The 20,368-nt window shown below is 48.0% G+C and overlaps 1 protein-coding gene across 11 annotated transcripts; it reads left to right on the top strand.

Moving 5' to 3' along the window:
* Positions 1 to 6,649: 6,649 nt before the first annotated feature.
* Positions 6,650 to 20,307, top strand: Atosb (atos homolog B). 11 transcript variants are annotated; one of them, XM_087548075.1, is made up of 13 exons: positions 7,122 to 7,216; positions 7,694 to 7,844; positions 8,291 to 8,365; positions 9,096 to 9,315; positions 9,402 to 9,525; positions 15,847 to 15,990; positions 16,238 to 17,206; positions 17,746 to 17,804; positions 17,960 to 18,065; positions 18,186 to 18,344; positions 18,566 to 18,634; positions 18,732 to 18,907; positions 19,035 to 20,307. In XM_087548075.1, the coding sequence occupies exons 7-13, from the start codon at positions 16,313 to 16,315 to the stop codon at positions 19,186 to 19,188; spliced, it is 1,617 nt and encodes a 538-aa protein (XP_087404201.1). In that variant the 5' UTR covers positions 7,122 to 7,216; positions 7,694 to 7,844; positions 8,291 to 8,365; positions 9,096 to 9,315; positions 9,402 to 9,525; positions 15,847 to 15,990; positions 16,238 to 16,312; the 3' UTR covers positions 19,189 to 20,307. The 11 variants fall into 11 exon arrangements, with proteins under 11 accessions (XP_087404205.1, XP_087404198.1, XP_087404200.1 ...); XM_087548079.1 differs by lacking the exons at positions 7,122 to 7,216; positions 7,694 to 7,844; positions 8,291 to 8,365; positions 9,096 to 9,315; positions 9,402 to 9,525 and adding an exon at positions 6,650 to 6,757 and having other exon boundaries at positions 16,238 to 16,700; positions 17,019 to 17,206; XM_087548080.1 differs by lacking the exons at positions 7,694 to 7,844; positions 8,291 to 8,365; positions 9,096 to 9,315; positions 9,402 to 9,525 and having other exon boundaries at positions 16,238 to 16,700; positions 17,019 to 17,206.
* Positions 20,308 to 20,368: the final 61 nt, after the last annotated feature.

Below are 20,368 nucleotides of genomic sequence, written 5' to 3'. Positions count from 1 at the left end.
TGGTTTACGGCACCCATGCTCACAGCTCCAGCTCTAGGAATCTGACACTCTCTCTGCTAGACTCTTCAGGCACCTGGGCTCACATGCTCAGACCATACAACTTTTTTTTTTTTTTAATTTTAAGGAGAGGTGCTGGAGAGATGGCTCTGTGGTTAAGAACACTGACTGCTCTTCCAAAGGTCCCGAGTTCAAATCCCAGCAACCACATGATGGCTTGCAACCATCTGTTAACTTATATATAATAAATAAATAAATCTTATAAAAAATTTTAAGGAGAAAGAAATGGCTCTGAAGAGGAAGATCCCATTCAGTCAGATTTCCCATCTATTGTTTGTTTGGGTGTGTGTGTGTGTGTGTGTGTGTGTGTGTGTGTGTGTATGTGTGTGTGTCATAAAAGCCATTTGCACTTCTGAGCCCTTGAAGATAGTAAATTGCACTGGAAATGTCTCCTCTGTTTTCCTCTGGGCCAACCTTAATTAGACCTGTGTCCTTCTCACCCATTTCTTTTGTGGTTAATGTTTGAAGACAAATCTTGCTACCTATCTCTAACTGATCAAGTACTATGTACTCCAGGGTTCCTTGAACTTGCAGCAATTCTCCTGTTTCAGCATCAAAGGTACTGGGGATTATAAGAATGTGTTCCCAAAGCCTGCTCCTTCCGCCAGTATCTGACTTCTGGATCTTCAGCGGAACAGAGCAGATTGATTCCAGTAAGAATTTGATGCCACTGTAGTTGAGGACTTAAGTTCATTGAAGACACCATTAATGAGACTGGGGTTCTAGATCAGTGGTAGAGCGTGTAGCTAGTTTGAGCAAGGCCCTGGGTTCCATTCACAACCAGAAAGGAAGAGAAAGGCCTAACTAAAGCTAGGTTCTAGCCTAGCACTTTAGTGGCTGAGATAAGAAGATCTTAGAGTTCAAAGACAGACTGCACCACAGTGAACTTTTTTCTTTTTTTTTTTTAATTTTTATTTTTGTTTTGAGAGACATTGAGACAGAGTTTGTTTCTATAGCCTTGGCTGTCCTGGAAGTAGTTCTGTAGACCAGGCTGGCCTCAAACCCACAAAGATCTGCCTCAAACAGGGAAATTGAATTAGATCCTCAAGGAGGTACTGCCACATGTGCACTACAATAGATGAAATTTAAAAGATTGGCACCAAACACTGGCAAAGGGGAAAGGGTGGCAAAAGTGTAAAACAACTGCCATCTATTGCCTCAGAAAATGGAACTGCTACAATTTCTTCAAGAAACTATATTGACTGGGAGCAGGACAGTTAAGATGGCTGCTCTTCCAAAGGACCCAAATTCAATTCCAGCACCCACAGGGCTTTTTACCATTCTTTGTAACTCCAGTCCTGGGAATCCAATGCCCTCGTCTGGGCTCTTCAGGCACCCAGGAACACACAGAGACATATACAGGCAAAACACCCATACATACAAAATACCAACACAACTACTAACAATGACAAAATGTTTTTTATTATTTATTTATTTTAGATTTTCTTGAGACAGCATCTCACTATATGCCTGGCTGGCCAGGAGCTCACTATGTAGACCATGCTACCCTTGAACTCACAGAGATCTGCTTGCCTCTGCCTCCCAAGTGCTGGGATTAAAGGCATGCACCACCATGCCCCTCCCCCTTGAAATTTTAAAAAGAAAAAATGTCATCAGTATTTACAGAGGTTGTACACGCATGGTCTGTGACTCAACTATTCTGCCCCAAAGTATATGTCCAAAGGAAGTACATGTATATCAGGAAAGATTCTCTTAAATGTGGGCTGGAGAGGTGGGTCAGTGGTTAAGAGCACACTGGCTGCTCTTCCAGAGGACCTGAGTTCAATTCCCAGCATCACATGGTGGCTCACAGCCATCTGTAATGGAATCTGATTACCTCTTCTGGTGTACATGAGCGCAGAGTACTCATATACATAAAATAAATACATATTTCCCTAAATGTATATTTCTCTGTATTGTGGTTTACCTCATGACAATTTCCAAAGACTATGAACAGTGAGAATTATTTGTTTTCATGACAGGAGTTCTCTGTTGTAGCCCTGGCAGTCCTAGAACTCAATCTGTGAACAGAATGGCCTTGAACTCAGAGATTCTCCTACTGATAAGTTATTTTCCACTGGTGAAATGAGGCAATTCAAGCCAAATTAAAGTATTTAAAGGCAGATTTATTGAGGGAAGCCAATTTGGGGCAGGTTCACGGGTACCAAGGAATGAGGCCAGAGAAGTCACCATGGGAAGGGAGAAATAGAAGGGGGAAGAGAAAGAAAGAGCGGTGTGCATTCAGGGAGAGAGAAAATACAGAGAGAAGGACAGGGAGATTAAAATGTCTGGATTATATAGGGAGGAGCTTCTGGGGGAGGGGAAGCCCAGCCCCTGGGCTGGAAAGTTTGGGACAGAGGGCAAACTATGCCAGCCATAGTCTGTAACAGGTAAAGACTGAGGGATGCTAGGAGAACCTGGAGACCAAGTCCACTTGGTATATAAAATTTTCTCCTCAGCCATTTGTCAGGGGTCTGAACCCCAACACCTACCTCTGCCTCCTGGGATTAATGGGATGCTGGGATCAAGGACGTGCATCACTACCACCTGACAAAGAGTGAGGATTTTTAAAACTAATTTTTCCAGTTTCCCTGCATAGCAGGTACCTGAAGTTTTTACATTGCCATATCAATTCCCTCTGCTTCAGTATGTTAGAGGCGATATTAGTTTCCTGTTGCTGCTATAACAAATCATCAAAGATACCTGTGAGATAGCTCAACAGGTAAAAGTGTTTGCCACCTAGCCTGATGACCTGAATCCAATCCTTGACTCACATGGTTGAAGGAGAGAACCAAATTCTACAGTTGGTCCTCTGCCGTCTCCTGACGAGCTATGGCATGTGTGCCCACACATGTAAACACACACACTATAAATAAAATAAGTGTAATATTTCAAAATTAATAAAGAACTGCATGCCTAAAAAAAACACTCATTTAGGGGGACTGGAGGGATGGCTCAGTGGTTAAGAGCACTGACTGCTCTTCCAGAGGTCCCGAGTTCAATTCCCAGCAACCACATGGTGGCTCACAACCATCTGTAGTGAGATCCAATGCTCTCTTCTGGTGTGTCTGAAGACAGCAACAGCATACTCATATAAATAAAATAAAAACACTCATTTATTACTTCATATGTATTTTCTTTTTTTTAAAGATTTATTTACTTCATGTATGTGAGTACACTGTTGCTGTCTTCAGACACACCAGAAGAGGGCATTGGATCCCTTTACAGATGGTTGTGAGCCACCATGTGGTTGCTGGGAATTGAACTTGGGACCTCTGGAAGAGCATTCAGTGCTCTTAACCACTGAGCCATCTCTCCAGCCCCTCATATGTATTTTCAATCACAAATCTGAAAGTGGGTCTTTCAGGGAAAAATTAATGTGTTGTAAAGTCATCACACATGCCTGGCAATTGTGTAAGTGCTAAGGATCTAAATTCTGGCCCTCATGCTTACACAGCGAACATTTTACCCACTGAGCCACTCGCCAGCTGCTAACTTTTTTCCCCTTTGGGACAGGGTCTCACATAACCCAGGTTTGTCTCAAGAGGTTTAAGTAGCAGAGGCTGCCCTTGAACTCTTCTCTCCTCCTGAATCTATCTCCACAGTACTGGGATTACAGGTTTCTAGAACATTCTGCTCCGACAGACTAAAGGAGAATCTTAGATTCCAGAGGTAGTGTTCACATACATGACTCCTGTTCTCAGGAGTCTGAGATTGAGATTCAAAGGTCATCAACAGTCAAGCTGTCACCACCAAGGAAGCCTAAGGAGACTTCAGATAATGTACAATCCTAGAAGGAATCCTGACACAGGGCCAAAAAACCCCTACAAAACTCTATAAAACATGGATACTAATCAATCGTATTGTACCAATATTGTTCCTTTAATCATAATAAATCATGACCCATATGCTGTATACTAGTAATAAGTGAGACTTGATAATAATTGGACTGCTAACCTGGGATATACAATGGAAACTGGGTTTGTGGTATGTATGAGAACTATCCTATTTTTACAAGATTTCTGTAAATCCAAAAAGGAAGTTGTTCTAGAGCTGGTGAAATGGCTGACTGGGTAAAGGGTCTTTGCTTCCAAGCCTGACAACTTGAGTTTGGTCCCTAGACCCCACAAAGTGGAAGGAGAGAACTGACTCCAGTTAATCTATCCTCTGATAGTCACACGTTCGGTGGATGAGCATATGCACACACACACACACACACACACACACACACACACACACACACACTAAAAACTTAGTCTGTTGGCAATCCTTTTTTTTTTTTTAAACAAAGTTTCTTTATATAGCCTTGGCTGTCCTGCTATGTAACCAGACTGACCTCAAACTCAGAGTGATCTGCCTGTCCCTGTCTCCCAAATGCCAGGATTAAAGGTTTGTGTCACCATGCCCAACTTTGGCACAATCCTTTAACCACACACTCAAAAATCATGGGCCTGAATCCAATCTGGGATTCATAGGGAGACCCCAAGTACAAATGAAACTTAATTTATCTAAATCTATAGTTAGTAAAAACCCTGAAATTCAGAGGGTACCTGGGCAAATTCAGAGGGTAACCTGGGCATCTTCGACCCTGTGCTTTTTTTTACCGCATAAAACCTTTCCAACTTTAATTGTGTAAGTACTTATATAATTGTCTAAGTATAGTTTTTAGAGATTTAACTATGCAGATGCACCTGCAGGTACTGGCAAAAGCCCAGACCAGCCAAAGCTGGAGAGATGGCTCAGAGGGTAAGAGGACTCCATGCTTTTCTAGAGGTCCTGAGTTCAATGCCCAGGAACCACATGGTGGCTCACAACCATCTGTAAAGGGATCTGGTGCCCTCTTCTGGTATGTCTGAAGACAGCTACAGTGTACTCACATACATAAAATAAATAATTCTTTTAAAAAAGAGAAAAAAAAACTTTTTTAAAAAAGAAAGGAAAGAAGGAGGAAAAGCTACACCCACCATTAAGTCCCCTGAACTGGAGTTACAGGCAATTTTGAGCTCTAGTCTATACAAAGTGGCAAATGCTCTTGATCACAGAGCCATCTCTCTAACCCCATATAAGTAGATTTCTTTTTTTTTAATGGTTTTATTTATTATTTTATTCATTTATTTATTTATTGTAAGTATACTGTAGCTGTCTTCAGACACACCAGAAGAGGGCATCAGATCTCATTATAGATGGTTGTGAGCCACCATGTGGTTGCTGGAATTTGAACTCAGGACCTCTGGAAGAGCAGTCAGTGCTCGTAACCACTGAGCCATCTCTCCAGCCCATAAGTAGATTTCTTAAAGATGGAGAAATTTTTTTCTTTTTCCTTTTGTTTCCTATGTAGCATACCTCTGGTGCTTTTCTTTTATCCAGTGCTCTTTACCACCCCAGCCCAGCCCAGAAACAACTGAGACATAAAGGATCTATGTCTCTCTATCTCTCTGTCTCTGTCTCTCCGTCTCTCTATGTCTCTCTCTCTGTGTCTCTGTCTCTCTCTGTGTGTCTCTCTCTGTCTCTCTCTGTGTGTCTCTCTCTCTCTCTCTCTCTCTCTCACACACACACACACACACACACACACACACACCACAAATTAACTAAAGCTAAAGTCACAGATCCTAAAGAATCAGAGCCTCCATGAACTTCTTTGTCAGAACCAAGCCTATCAAGCTTCAGGGAGGCCCCAAACTGGGTCTTTGGGTACCCTCATTTAGTTCTGCAAGAGTCCTGTGCTGCCATCTGCTGGTATGTGGGGTACATCTTTCTGCCCTCCGTATTTCCCGTGGAGGACTCAAGACCTAATTAAATTGAAAAGCATTGACTTCACAGAATTTCTTCTGTACCTTTACAATGCAAAATATCAATGTTAGGCTTCCATAGCACCATGTTGATACTTTTACAGTATCGTTTGTTTTCAGTTGTGTGTTTTTTTTCTATTTGTAGGGAGCTCTTTGTTTATGCTTGGTAGTCTTCTTTTGCTAGAGAGATCTATTGCAAATATTTTTCCTCGCTCTGCGTCTTGCCTCCCACTTTCGAAACAAGGTCACATATTGCCCTGAGCCACCTCAACTGAAATAGATATGACTTCTGCCCATTCCTGAATCCAGATCCGACCACATAGTTTAACAAACCTGAAGGCCCACTGTTCAAATTCTTCCACTTTTTACAGAACTCTGTGATTATTTTACACTGTTGCAAACCTCACTGATCTCCTTTAGGACAAATACTCATTACTAACTCAGTAGTCCTTACAGTAGTCCTCGAGTTCCTCAAGTAGCTTGCTCACACCGATACAACTTCAGGAAGAGGAAGATGAGAGAGAAGCCAGTTTACAGTAGAAAGGAATCTTTAGAGGAAAAGAGAGGAGAAGAAAAAGGAAAGGGAAGAGGAACAGAGAGGAGAGAGAGAGAGAGAGAGAGAGAGAGAGAGAGAGAGAGAGAGAGAGAGAGAGAGAGAGAGAGAGCGCTTTTGCCCAAATCTCTGGCTTGTCACCAGCCGCCGGATCTGGTCAGTTTGGGGTTGTAGCTCGCTGGTCAGCCAAAGCCCCGCAAAGCCCCGCCCTTCTGGACCTGTCATCACAGAAGCCGCACGTGGCCGGGGTGGGACCTCAGACGACCTGCAGCCATCACTTTGTCTCCTCCGTCATCTGTTGGGGCCGCCGGCGCCAATCACAGCCAGCCGACCCGGGCTAAGGAGCGTGTGCGCCCTGGTGAGCCAGGACGGAGAAGGGGCGGGGGATAAAAGTCACTGCATTTGGAGGGGACAGTGTTCCTGTGAAAGGAACCTGAAACGGGTTCCAGCAGGCTGGAATCTGAGGGGGGTGGGTCCCGGTGACAGGCGGAGATACCAAACGGGGGCGGGAATCAGTGGTTGGGTCTCAGGAAAGCAGAGGATCCTGGGGTAATGCAAAGAAGACGAAGGGGCGGAGTCGTGGAGGGGCGTGGTCAGGGCTACAGAGGCGGAGTCTGAGGGATTAAAGAACCCGGGCAAGGGGACGAGCTCTGGGAAGGTGGGAACTCGGACAAGGGAGAGGGTGGGCCGGGGCGTTGCGGGGGCGGGGCTCTGACCCAAGGGGAGAGGTTTGCAGGCCCAGGCTGCAAGGAGGGCTGCTCAGTCACTGTCCCAATCCACTACCTTCTCAAGTGCAACAGGACCCACGGAACTACAGGTGTGGGGCGGGGTGCGTGTGGAAAAAGGACAAGGCCGAAGGTGGGCTTGGGCAGAGCTGAAGTAGGGACTACCGCTAGCGAAGAAAAAAATTTGGAGATTGTTGCTTTGGAGTGGGTGAGGCGGGATTGAGGGAGCAGTTAGGGGATCAATGTGTGAACAAGGAGGTGTACTCTTGGGGCTGTTGTGGGGGAAGGGCGAGAGTGCTTTGTGAAAGTGGGAGGTACACTGTTAGGGAAAAGGATCGCTGTCTGATGTGGAGGATTACAGGTGATACTTGAGCGATTCGGAGGAACTTCGGGAGAATGGGGTTATATGTGGTGGAGACGGACTGGCGTTCCAGCGTATGGGAGAGTAGATGGGGTTGTGTAGAGAAAGAGGGGCTGGGTTGTGGGGTACTGTATGAAAGGCAGGAGCTGTAGCCCCTCCTGCTGGGGAGAATCTCAGCACTTCTAGAAAGTAACATTTTGCATTGTAGGGACGCCAGGAAGACATCTGTGATCTATGTTCTAGGAGTGAGCAGATTTAGCAGAACAAGCAGCCAGTCTGGTGTTACTGGCTGCTGAGCTCCTGACCCCACCTTCTGGCATGGGTACACAGAAAGCAAGCAGGCCCTCCTGGCCACCAGGGTTTGTGTGACGGTGTCTTTCTCCTACCTTGAATCTGTAGCTAGCCCAGACTAGGGTCCTTTCCCCGAAGTGTCTCCCGGAACCCTTCTGTCACTGGGTTCCTGTCAATCTCCTATCTAGTTCCTGTTCCTACAGAAGCTTGCTTTGGTCTCTGCCCACCCCACCCCACCCCCTGCCCTGCCCTTATGTTCTGGGTGTGCTCATTTCCCACTTCCTTCCTCGAACTGTGGCCTGGCCTGGTTCTTGCCAGTCTAGGATCTATGACCTGCTCCTGACTCTGTACTTAATGGCCAGGCATGCTGTAACCAGCATGGCGGCTCAGATCCCACTCCCACCACCACCACCACCCCTGCCAGTAAATCCCAAGTGACTGGTAGCCACATTTTACCTCTTGCCAGAAACTGATTTTTCTCTACCTTTGTCCTTCCCTGGGTGAGGAATCATAGGATCCTCAGCAGTTCTGGGGGTCCTCTAGGAGAAATGCTGAGAAAACTGAAAGTCTTCGCTGTGTGCTTTGAGAGGTGGGCACTATAATAAACCTGACCCGGGAAGGGTATAAGGCTCTAGCCCAGCTAGGGGATGAAGAGAGAATGTCTCCCTAGTCCAGGCTTAGAAGTAAACTCTCAGAACAGACATTGGGGCCCAGGGACTTGTACTGCCACTGTTCTTTTTGCCTCTGGGTTGGCTTGGAGGGGGTGGGGAAGGGCTGCCTTCCACAGCGTGACTGAATGAGTGTGACAGTGTTGCTGAAAGGGGCCCCAAGCCAGCCTTCTCATACAACCACCCAGTTGCTGAGTCTGGCTGAGAAAGGGAGGGGTGTTCAGGACAGACAAAGCCCTGGGGTAGGGTTGGGTAAAGAAGGGCAGGCTGAAGCCTTTTGAGGAGGCACCGATTTCTATGGCAACACTGCTTCCCAGACGCTCTCTGTCAGAGAGGGGCGGGCCTAGGGCAGAGGCATTCAGGCTTCCTCAGGGGTAGGGCATTGCTTGTGAGTGGGTGGGGCATGAAGAGAAGGGGCAGCAGTTTGCTATGCTGAGTATATTGCTTTTCTGCTTCGGTGCCAGCAGCAGGAATTCAGTTGCTTAAGCCCATCCTCTGTGACGAACAAGAATGCACAGCAGCCATTAGGATGTCCTCCATGGCCATTGTTTAAAGGAATCCTTATTTGTTTGTTTTGCATTTGAGACGGGTTTCTTTTTTTCTTTTTTCTTTCTTTCTTTCTTTTTTTTTTTTTTTTTTTTTTTTTTTTAGTAGCCCAGGCTGGTCTCAAACTCACTATGTAACAGATGATGACTTTGAACTCCTGATCTTTGAACTCCAGATGTTAGGGGAGATATGCACCACCAAAACTAGCCCAGAACCTCTCGTTTTACAAATGTGCACATTTTATCACATTTGTGGTAAAAAATAAATAAACAAACAAACAAAAACAACAACCGGTCCCTAAAGCTTCATAGTGAAAGAACAGGAGGTAAGATCCAGATTTTAATAGTGCCGCTTATTATCTGACCTATTGTGTGCTTCACTAAATTTTATTGAGTTCCTTTTATATGCCAGGCTCAGAGAATGTTGGTACAAAGAACAGAGTTGCTGCTCTTATGGAACTTCTAATAAAACAAGAGGAAAAAGAGGAGGAACATGAGGAAGAGGAAGAGGAGGAAGAGGAGGAGGAGACGACTATGTATGTTTGTGAGAAATGAAGTCTCTGGGTGCTGGTACATGCCTATAATCACAGCACTCAGGAGGCAGAGGCAGGTGGATCTCTGATTTTGAGACCAGCCTAGTCTACAGAGTCAATTCCAGGACAGCCAGGGCTACACAGAGAAACACTGTCTCTGAAATCCAACAAACAAGCAAAAAATTAAGTAAGCTAGTGGTAGCTGCTATGTATTTAAAAAGAGGATCTGTGTGTAAAAGCACCTCCAAGCCTGGTGATCTGATTTTAATCCTTGACCCCATGGTGACCCCATCGTGACCCTATCGTGACCCCATAGTGAAAGGAGAGAACCAAGTTCTTCAAGTAGTCCTCTGACCTGCCCACACACACACACACAGAATGAGATGATGATAATGATGATGATGATGATGATGATGATGATGACGACGACGACTATGATGATGAAAAAGAAGAAAAAAATGTTTGTTTCTTTTTTAAAGAGAGGGTCTTACTATGTATGTAGCCTTGGCTAGCCTGGAGCTCCATGCCTAGGTCAGCCTGCCTGCCTTTGTCTCCTTTGTGCTAAGATTAAAGGCATATGCAGTCATTCCCAGCAGTAATTTTTTTTTCTTCTGTTTTGGTTTGAGACAGTGTTTCTTTGTGTAGCCATGGATGTCCTGGAACTTACTTCGTAGACCAGGCTACCTTCGAACTCAGGTCTGCCTGCCTCTAGGATTAAAGACATGTGTCCTCCACCACGCCCAGCTCTAAAAAAATTTTTTAAACATAATTCAGCATTTGGAAGGTGAGAACAGAAAGATCAAGAGTAAAGGATCATCCTCTGACATACAGTGTGTTCCAGGCCTAAATTACACGAGACCTTGTCTTTAAAAAAAAAAAAAAAAATTTTAAGTCAGGCTGTGTCCAGTAGCACACACCAGTATTCTCAGCACTGTAGAGGCAGAGGCAAGAGATAGCTGGAGTTACTCAGTCTGAGCTACTAGAAACTCTGTCTCAAAGAAACAAAGCAGAAACAACAAACCCCCACAGTGACCTGTAATCCCAACACTCTGGAGGCAAGGCAGGAGGATCATGAGTTCAAGGTCAGCCTAGGTTATATAGCAAGGCCTTGACTCTAAAAAAGAAAAAAAAATGCAAGCTAAGATTTAGAGCAACTAGGTATGACCTCATGCATGACTGAACTATGCTCCTTTCCCTAGGGCATACTGAGGCCTGGAACATTTTTTATCCTGACTCCTTTAGTGTTCCCACTCTGATCTTTGTAGAAAACTAAAGCCTGAAATTATAGTTAGACAGAACAAAGGAGGGCTGCTGAGAATTATTCCTAAGATATTCTGTCTTTCTGTCTTCCTAGTGAGCTTTGCTGAGGCAAATACATTCTCATATTGATTCTTCACTTGTGTTTAGGGCTTTGAGACTTTAAAATCCTGCTCCTTCATACAGGGAATTCAATCTTAGGGAGCTGGTTTGTTTTATTTTTTTTAAGAGTTTCCTACTCATTAGAGGTAAGGAGAAAGAATCCTAGAGGACTGTTGTTTGCTTGTATTACTTGTAGAACCCAGAGAGGAAGTAGGGAGGGGGAGGGGAGGGCTCTTTTTACAGTGCAGCAATAAACGAATGGTCCTTGGGGCTCATCGCATAGGCAAAGCACAGGCCTTTACTTCTTTTGGTTCTGCTGTTTGTTCCATTTCTGTGACTGAGAAAAGGCCTGAGTTGGTGACAACCTGTCTGACCCACTGATAAGTTCAGAGGACAAGGTAGACAAGGCTACCCATCTTCTCAGGTTATCTCCAGAGCAGTCCCTCTAAAAAGTGTCTATGAATGTCCAGGCCTTGCAAAAATTCCACCCCGATTATTTACAGAGCTAAGGACAAAGGTTAGGGATGCTTATTCTGCTACTGCTTAATTTGGCTGGCTCTGGGCTGGGCCTGGGGCCCAGTGACTCAAGGGGAGCTTGGTGAGTTTCGAGGGAGCTGTGAGTCATGAAGACTAACTTGGTCTCCAGACTGACTCTGGGCAGAAGGCCTTTTAACTCACTGCTGAGGATACTCTGCTTCCTTGGAGCAGAGGTCTGTTAGCAAAGAGTGCTCCAAAGCCTGATCCGTGAAGAGTTTTGAGCCCAACGGATGAGGCCTGAATCCCTGAAATTTAAATGTATTTTTATCTCAGGAGCCTCCTGGGGTCTCCAAACAAAGGCAAAAGGGAGGGGGGTGCGAATGCCATCTTTCAGTATGGATGGAGATACGGTACGACTTTAGGTCTTTTTTTGCCTGCTTTTGTAGAAAGCTTACTAGATAGCAACAACGCTCTTGGAGCTCTATTTCGGGATGGGGTGGGGGGATGAATGGGCTTGGGGTTATGTGTGGTTGTGTTTGGTATGAGTTGGAGATTGTTGAACTGTATCTGTGAAAGCCCTGGAGCTTCCTATTAATTTACTTAAGAACAGGAAGTGTGGAGGAGAAAGATTTGTTGAGCGCTGAGAGGATGAAGTCTGAATGAGGTTAAATGACAGGGCAGAGAATTGCTTAGGACTTGGACAGAAAAAAGGGTTAAGGAGGTGGGCGGGGCGACATTGGGTAGGCCTGCCCTTATGTGGACCAATAGGCGTGCGCCCCTTGGAGAGGGCGTGACTCACGCTTGAGGTTGCTGAGAGGCTGGCCTCCACTGGACCAATGAACATAGTTGTTGCCCTTGGAGGGTGTGGTCTGAGGGGGGCGTGGCAGCCGTGGTCGCAGTGCTGGGGGTGGCTGGGCGCTGGGCGGGGCGGGCGGCCCCATCAGCTGGTAGGAAATGGCCTGTGAGTCAGAGGGGCAGCTGAGTCTGCGGCGAGGAGCCGGGGCGGCCCCGGGGAGGGACCGTCGCAGGGAGGGGTGCAACAGCAGCTAGAGGGGCTGCGTACGCCAGAGCCCGCTAGTGTTGCACACGAAGCTGATCAGAGAAGAGCCAAGCAGAGCAAGGCTCTCAGCCTAAGCCACCCTTTGTCTGGGTTGGGGGCCCGTAGTAGGGGGGACTGGTTATCCGAGGGGAGGGACAGGGATCGGAACGGGGACGGGACGGAAGGGCCCGGAGCAGCGGCCACCGCGGCGGAGCCAATTTGGGAGTGGGGTGAGTGTGTACTAGGTGGAAGGATCAGATCTCCAAAACCTCTGCACGGTATGGGGCCTGTCCCAGCCTGTGAAGAAGGGATGAGAACCGACCTGGGAGGCTGAGCAGGGGGTGGGGGGGAAATCGTCCAGGACAAGGAGTCCAGGAGCCAAGGTGAGTCTCCGTGTCTGAGTTTGGAGGGGTCCCTGAGGTCTGCTCCCTCTCTATTAAGGGTGAAGGGCTCTAGGCCAGGAGTCAGAGGGAGGGAAGGTGAAAAGCAGAGATTGACCTTTCTACTCACAGCAGTGGTCTTGGGAACAGTCACCTTAGCGTGTATAGACATGTATGAGGACAAAATGTACAGCAGTGAGCAGCGGAACTCTGCCTAGGATAAGAGTGGAAAACACATGGATAGGAATTCTTCCCCCACCTCGTTAGGGTAAAAATGGGTGTCTTGAAACTGAAGGGAAGGATAGAATGAGCCTAGGTGTTCTTCCTGTACCACAACCTCTCCCACCTCCCAAGTCTAACAAGTATCTGAGGGTACAGACCTCATGGTATTCTGGGACTTGTTGTTTTTGCTGACCTTGCTCTCGGCATGTTGGGAGCTGTAGTCCTTGGCAGCCACAGTCTGGCACAGCTGTTTAATGCCAGCTGCTGCCCATCCCCAGTGTAGAGGGCGAGGTTTGGCTTATACTGGCCTGTCCCCTCTCCCTGCAGTCCTTCCCCATGAGTCAGCTTGAAGCTGGGTGGCAGAGGAGTGAGTCTTAGAGCGTCTCTGGACAGGGAGGGAACTAATAGGGCTCTGGATTAATGAGCAGATGCCAGGCATGCTGGGGTCAAGTAGGGCATCATGTCATCACCTGGCTTCCTTGAGGCAAGAGCTCAGGAGGGCAACTGAGATGACCTGGAAATTGGGGTGCTCAAGAAAACGCCCTTCTTGAACTTTAAAGCCTGGGTGGAGAACAGGCAGGGAAGAAATGAGAACAGGTTATACTCTCATGACACTGCCACTACTGACGTTCTCCACTTTCTAGCCATCTCACCCACGGGAAGGACCAGAATATTCTTAGGATCTCATTCAAAGGGGGACCTGGCGAAATGGCAAAGTATGGCCTGAAAGGAAGGCAACAGTTGATGTGGGAGAGTTTCTCAGTCCCTAAGTGTAAATGTCACCTTTCTCTCCGTCTCCTACAACCACATGAGCTGCTGCAGTTTCCCCCTGTACAATTAATCTCTCCACTCTTCACCCGTAGTGTTTCTCTACACTGTCAGGACTGCTGACCAAATCACTAGTGCTAGTATTTAGGCTTTTTTGAATTCTGATGTGTGTTTCTCCTGAGCTTGAAATGGGACTGGGGAAGAAACACAGACCCATCCTCAGGTGTGACATAATCAGAAGTAAACGGAAGTATTACCGGGTTACAGAAAGTAGTTAGTGGCACTGTCTTATGGAAGTCTGAGATGAGAGATCTTTTGGAGGGGAATGACTTTGAGATATCCGTGAAAGAGGGGTGGGAAAAGGTATTTTGTTATATTTGTTGGGCTTGGTTCTAGTTTTTGTTTTGTTTTGTTTTGTTTTCTGGAGACAGGTTTTTCACTGGGCTGGCTTTGAACTCAGAGATTTGCCTGGCTGTGCCTCCAGAGTGTGTGAACTAGCGTGTACTACCACCCTTCAGCTTCTTTGTTGGTTTTGTGTTTTGTCTGAGATAGGATGTCTTGTAGCCCCGTCTAACCGTCTGACCTTAACTGTCTGGTGGAGTGTGAAGGCCGGCTGTAACCTGTTTTTCATTTGTTTCTTTTTGTAATTTTTGTTTTGTTTGATTTTGACAGAGGACCTCTCAAAATGTAGCTAGACTGGTTTAGATCCTCCTGCCTCAGCCTCTAGCATTATGCTAAAGGGCATTATGGTTGGTATTCCTCACAGACTGCTGACCAAATAAGGATGACAGTGGGGACTGTTGGCCTTCAACTTGACAGTCTGGTCACTGAAATATTGGCTAATGGTCTGTGAAGACCATTTTTGTGCCATGGCAACAAAGAAATGCTTTAGGTTTTTTTGAGTACTGGTTGTGCCTGAGGGGGAGGGGCATGGGGAGATACTCCAGTTGTTTCTAGTTGACTGCTTGCTGCTTCCTTATCTCTGGTTTGCAGGGCCTGGGGGGAGGGGTGGGAACTATAAAGTGCCTTCTGACAGTTCTCTCCTTCCATCCCTTGTTTTTGGTTAGATTTCTTTTTTTTTTTTAAAGATTTATTTATTTATTATATATAAGTACACTGTAGCTGTCTTCAGATACACCAGAAGAGGGCATCGGATCTCTTTACAGATGGTTGTGAGCCACCATGTGGTTGCTGGGAATTGAACTCATGACCTCTGGAAGAGCAGTCGGGTGCTCTTAACCGCTGAGCCATCTCTCCAGCCCTAGATTTCTTTTTTTGTTTTTTTTGTTTTTCTTTTTTGGGGGTGGAGGGGTTAGGGGGTGAAGGTAACAGGGTTTCTCTGTATAGCCCTGGCCATCCTGAAACTCTCTCTGTAGACCAGGCTGGCCTTGAACTCAAAGAGACCGGCCTGCCTCTACCTTCCCAGTCCTGGGATTAGAGGTGAGCACCACCAATCCCAGCACCACCACTGCCCCGCTTTGGATTTCTTTTCTCTGTTAAAAAGACAGATTTCTGGGGAAAGTTAGTATTTTAAGTGTGAAGGGCTGGCCTGGAGCTGACTTGGGGTTTGTAGTTGTGTGATGGGGTGTGCCTATCTGCATGACCTCTGCTCTTAGCACTCTGGAGTCGCACTTGCCCCTTTGTATAGACATATGGAGATGAGTTGTGTAATTGGAGGGCCTTGAGTAAGAGAAGAACACTGTTACCCTGTCCACCTACTAGCTGACATGGAATCTCTCTGATCTTTGAGGCATCTTACCCCTCCCCCCCTCCCCCACCCCACTATGCAGAGCCACTTCCCAAGATGGAGGCCTTGACAAGTGGTTCATCTTGCCTCTACTCATTTCTCACATCCTTAAGACAGTCAGCCAAGACTTGCTTCTGTGTTGAGTCCTCAGGTAGCCCAATTCTTATGCATGTGCCCTAGGTCTCCAGCCTGCCCCTTCTATTCCTGAAGAGTTTATCCCAAAGCGGGAAGATATCTTGGTGTATGTGCCGATATAGTAGCCCATATTAGTGTTGGGGGGATCTTACCATTGGCTGCAGGGATCCCAGCTTATATTTCCTCTTTTCCCTCAGGGTCCAACTGAGCCCAGGAGCTGCGCGGAATGGTGGCAGTCACCTTGCCGGTGCAGTGGGCATGGACCAGACTGCAAGCTAGAGGGACAAGACATCAGACAGGAAAAGAGGACACACGCCCAGGCTTGAGGCTTCTTCATCGGGGTAACTTCCAGGAAAGAGGGGAGGGGTGTATTGCAAGTCCAGTAGGAAACTGGAAGAGAAGGTGTGCCCCTCCCAGGAGTTCCGAGAGTGGTCTCTGACTTTCATTGGTCTGTCCAGGGATTTGGACAACTTTACCCCCAACAAATTGCTCAAAGTCATCTGTTGAGGAGAGAGGGAGGATCTGAAACTCTGCTGGAAGAAAGAAGACTCCTTGATTCTCCTGACCTCCTGTTTTTCTTTCCTACAGATGTCCCCAGGCCTCCCAGCCCAGGCCCAGCATAAAGGCCGTGTGGGGGGGCCCCCCTGACCCAAGGGGGGCTTCATGCGCCACGTGCAGGCGGAGCTGTCTCCATCCTCAGAGCCAGAGGCTGGCCCTTCACAGCCTCCAGTCACACAGGGGACCCTCCAGGGTGGCCTGCTCATGGGCTACAGCCCAGCAGGGGGGGCAACATCCCCCGGGGTCTACCAGGTATCCATCTTTTCCCCTTCAGCTGGCGTCTCCGAGCCTCCTAGGGCTCTGAAGCGGCCGGCCCCTTCCACTGAGGGTCCCCGGGAGCTGAAGAGAGGCCCTGGGCTGGGGGCCAGAGAGGGACTACCCCCCGAAGAACCATCTACTGTGGGACTCGTGAGCCCAGAGGGACTGGGTCTGGGACTGGGTGTGGCTAGCCAGCATTTCTCCCACCATGGCCTCCGTGTTGTGGAACAAGGAGGTAGTGCCACCTCATCTTGGACTTCAGGGACCCAGAGTACCCCCTGGCCCTCATCAAATGCTTCCTGCAATACTTTGCACACCAGAGACTGGGCTTTCCCAGATCAAGGGGGACAGGGGTGCCTGGGGGAGTCTCCAGGGCCAGCCCCTTCAGGCCAGCTGCACACACTTGACACTGATTTGCACAATCTTGCACAAATAGGGGGTAAGAGCCCAGTGGCTAGGGTGGGCAACGGGAGCAACCCTTGGCCTAGGGAGTCCCATGGAACTGCCAATGGGCACAGTCCCGAGCACACACCCCCTGGCCCTGGACCTCCAGGCCCCTGCCCCACCAAGCGAAGGCTGCTGCCTGCTGGAGAAGCCCTTGATGTCAGCTCTGAAGATGAGGGACCAGCCCCTCGGAGGCGCCGGGGAACCCTGGGCTGCCCTCTTGCTGCCAATAGTTCTGATGCCAAAGCCACACCCTTCTGGAGCCACCTGCTGCCTGGGCCCAAGGAGCCTGTTTTGGTAAGCCAGGGAATAAGTTTGTCTATTTCTTTTCTTTCCTTTTCTCTCTTTGGAGACATGGTCCTATGTATTCCAGGCAAACCTGGGGTTGCCAGAGTGACCTGGAACTACTTCACCTTCCAGGTGTAGTGTTGGAATCAGAAAAGGCACGCGCCAGCACACCTAGTTAGTGTATGTGTACTGTAGATTGGGTGTAGATTGAACCCAGGGCTGTGTGCCTGTTACACAGACACTGCAAACTCCGAGCTAGATCTCCAGTCTCCTGGTTTTGTTTTCTGAGACAAAGCCTTAGATAGCCTAGAGTGACTTCAAACTCTCTATGTAGCCAAGGATGAGTTCCTCCTCTTGCCTCCACCTCCTAAGTGCCATCTTATATGTTTACACACTAGCCTACTCTCATCTACTCCTAAGTAGGCACTGTGTAGGTGAAGGTGGAGGAGACCATTTGAGATATTCTTCTGAGGACTTCTAATACGTCCTTGTCCCAAACTATGTCTGGCTTTCACACGAAGTCTCTGTTCTCAATATTTTCACCATAGGACCCAACAGACCGCAGTCCCATGGGGCGGAGGCTGAAGGGCGCCCGTCGCCTGAAGCTGTAAGTAATCAGGTGCTCCCTCTCCCCTGGTCATGAAAGCAAAGGCAGAAGTCTGTAGTTTTTTCCAACACTATATGTAGTAGGGAACACCCAAGGACTGGAGACAGGGACACTCAGAAGACTCAAGCCAACCACTGTGTCCCTTCTCTTACCAGAAGCTCCCTTCGAACTCTCCGGAAGGGGCCAGGCCTGCTGAGCCCTCCCAGTGCCTCCCCCTTTCCCACCCCTGCTGTCAGCCGTACCCTGCTGGGCAACTTTGAGGTAGCTCGTTTGGGGCTTTGTGATTAAGGGTCCCTGGGAGGAATTCGATGGTAGAAAGTGCCTCAAACGGACAAAGGATTGTCGTCACTCTCAGATGTGTCTACTCCACCCTAATCCCAGGAATCACTGCTTCGAGGACGCTTTGCACCATCCGGCCACATCGAGGGCTTTACTGCAGAGATTGGAGCCAGCGGGTCTTACTGTCCCCAGCATGTCACACTGCCTGTCACTGTCACCTTTTTTGATGTTTCTGAGCAAAATGCACCGGCCCCCTTCCTGGTATGATATGAAACTGACCCCAAAGTTACCTCAGAGGGCTTGGGCGGCAAAAGGGATTTCTTCTATGTTGTTCTTCCAGGAGTGAGTCAGGGTAAGATGGGAAGAATTCAAGTAAAGGGTGGAGCCACGCTGGGGGGAGGGGGTTGCTACAGAGCTGTCCACAGTGCTCATGACTGACTTTTCTAGTTCCTACCCTGGCTAACAGTTCGTGATCTTCCTAGGGAGTCGTGGACCTGAATCCTCTGGGGAGGAAGGGTTACAGTGTGCCCAAGGTGGGCACCATCCAAGTGGTAAGTGAGGGAGTGCCGGGTGCCCTGAGAGAATTGATATGGGAAGAGAGGAGAATCAGTCAGTTGGCCCTACCAACCTGGACTGTCCTGTCCCCAGACCTTATTTAACCCCAACCAGACTGTGGTGAAGATGTTCCTTGTGACCTTTGACTTCTCGGACATGCCTGCTGCCCACATGACCTTCCTGCGCCATCGCCTCTTCTTGGTGCCTGTAGGTGAGGAGGGAAATGTTAGCCCCACCCACCGCCTCCTCTGCTACTTGCTGCACCTCAGGTAAGCAAGCACAGGACCCTGGGAGAGCTGGAGAAGCTCAGGTATCTATCTGTTCCCTACTCTCAAAGAAGATCTCCCCTTTCTTCTCCATCTGCATTCTGACTTGGATCACATTGTCTTCCCTCAGGTTCCGGAGCTCCCGCTCAGGTCGCTTAAGCCTGCATGGAGATATCCGCCTGCTTTTTTCCCGCCGGAGCCTGGAGCTGGACACAGGGCTCCCCTATGAACTACAGGCTGTGACTGAGGCCCCCCATAATCCACGTTACTCACCTTTGCCCTGATTGCAAGCGTTCTGAACCTAGGTGGGCCCAAAGCCTGCTACCCTGCTCCATCCTGGACAGGGTAAACTGTGGAGAAATGGCAAGAGCCCCTTCAGGCTTGAATTAAAGTCCTCACCACGCTCACACCCAAATTAATCATTTGGGTGTTTAAAGCTTCGGTCTTTCCATACCCTATCTGCTCTGGGTACTCCATGTGCCTGTCCCCTCCCTTGGGTTTCCCAGGCCAGCTTAGGTAGTAGGGAGGGACCAGAGCTACCCTGAGATTGTCCCAAGTTCCCAGGCAAGTAACGCCAGCGTTGCCTCCCTGTCCTGGGCAGGGGCCACTTATTATTTTATTTATTTTTAATTTATAATTTATTCAAATTGGATTGCCTTGGTGACCTCCCAAACCTGATAATTGGCATCACCCCACTCTCAGATATTGCTCCAACCTCAGGACTTGAAGAAGCTGATGTCGGGGCAAGGGGAGAGCTGCTCTCCTCTGGCTAAGGGCAGAGGGTTTATTCCAGAGGAACTGAGTCACTTAGCCAAAGACTCAGCTTCCCTCGTTTTTCCCTATTCCTTTTCCCTTCCCTGCCCTTCAACCCATCTTCGAAAGCCAGTGTGTGTATGTGTGTGTGTGGTGTGTGTGTAGTGTGTGTGTGTACAACTGTGTGTGTGCACCCAAACTTGGGTTTGTGTAGGGTGTGTTGCGCGAGAGAGAATTGAGTGTATGTGTAACACAGGGGTTTAACCACCTCTTACCTAGGGCTCAGACTCAGTTGTCCCTCTCCTCCTGCCTTTGTCTCCTTGCTTTGGTGTCCTGACTGAGGAAGGTGTCCAGGGACAGAGTCAGGCCTAAGGACTGGGGAACCTCCTCTTACCTGACCAGACTCTGACCCACCTACCTCAGCTGGGATGAGGGGTGCCCCTCATTCAGTCATATGGTTCCCAGTTACTCCACTCCCCACTTAAGACTCTGACCCAGCCTCAACCCTTAACTCTTGGGGCTTGGCTGAGGGGAACAAGCATTTGCTGAAACTTGAAAAACAAAACAAAACAAAAAACAGGAAAAATTGTACCTGGTACATTTTTTAAGGGAAAAAAAATAAAGAATAAATTCTTGTTTGGAAACTTGAACTAATCTCTACTTTTTTTCTATATTCAAAAGAATGGAGATTCCTAAAGCTGGAATTCTGGC

Source organism: Rattus norvegicus, chromosome 5, assembly GCF_021556685.1.
Source record: "Rattus norvegicus strain SHRSP/BbbUtx chromosome 5, alternate assembly SHRSP_T2T, whole genome shotgun sequence".
Taxonomy (NCBI): Eukaryota; Metazoa; Chordata; class Mammalia; order Rodentia; family Muridae; genus Rattus; species Rattus norvegicus.
The sequence above is the reverse complement of the archived record's forward strand: the minus strand, read 5'-3'. Positions and strand labels throughout refer to the sequence as shown.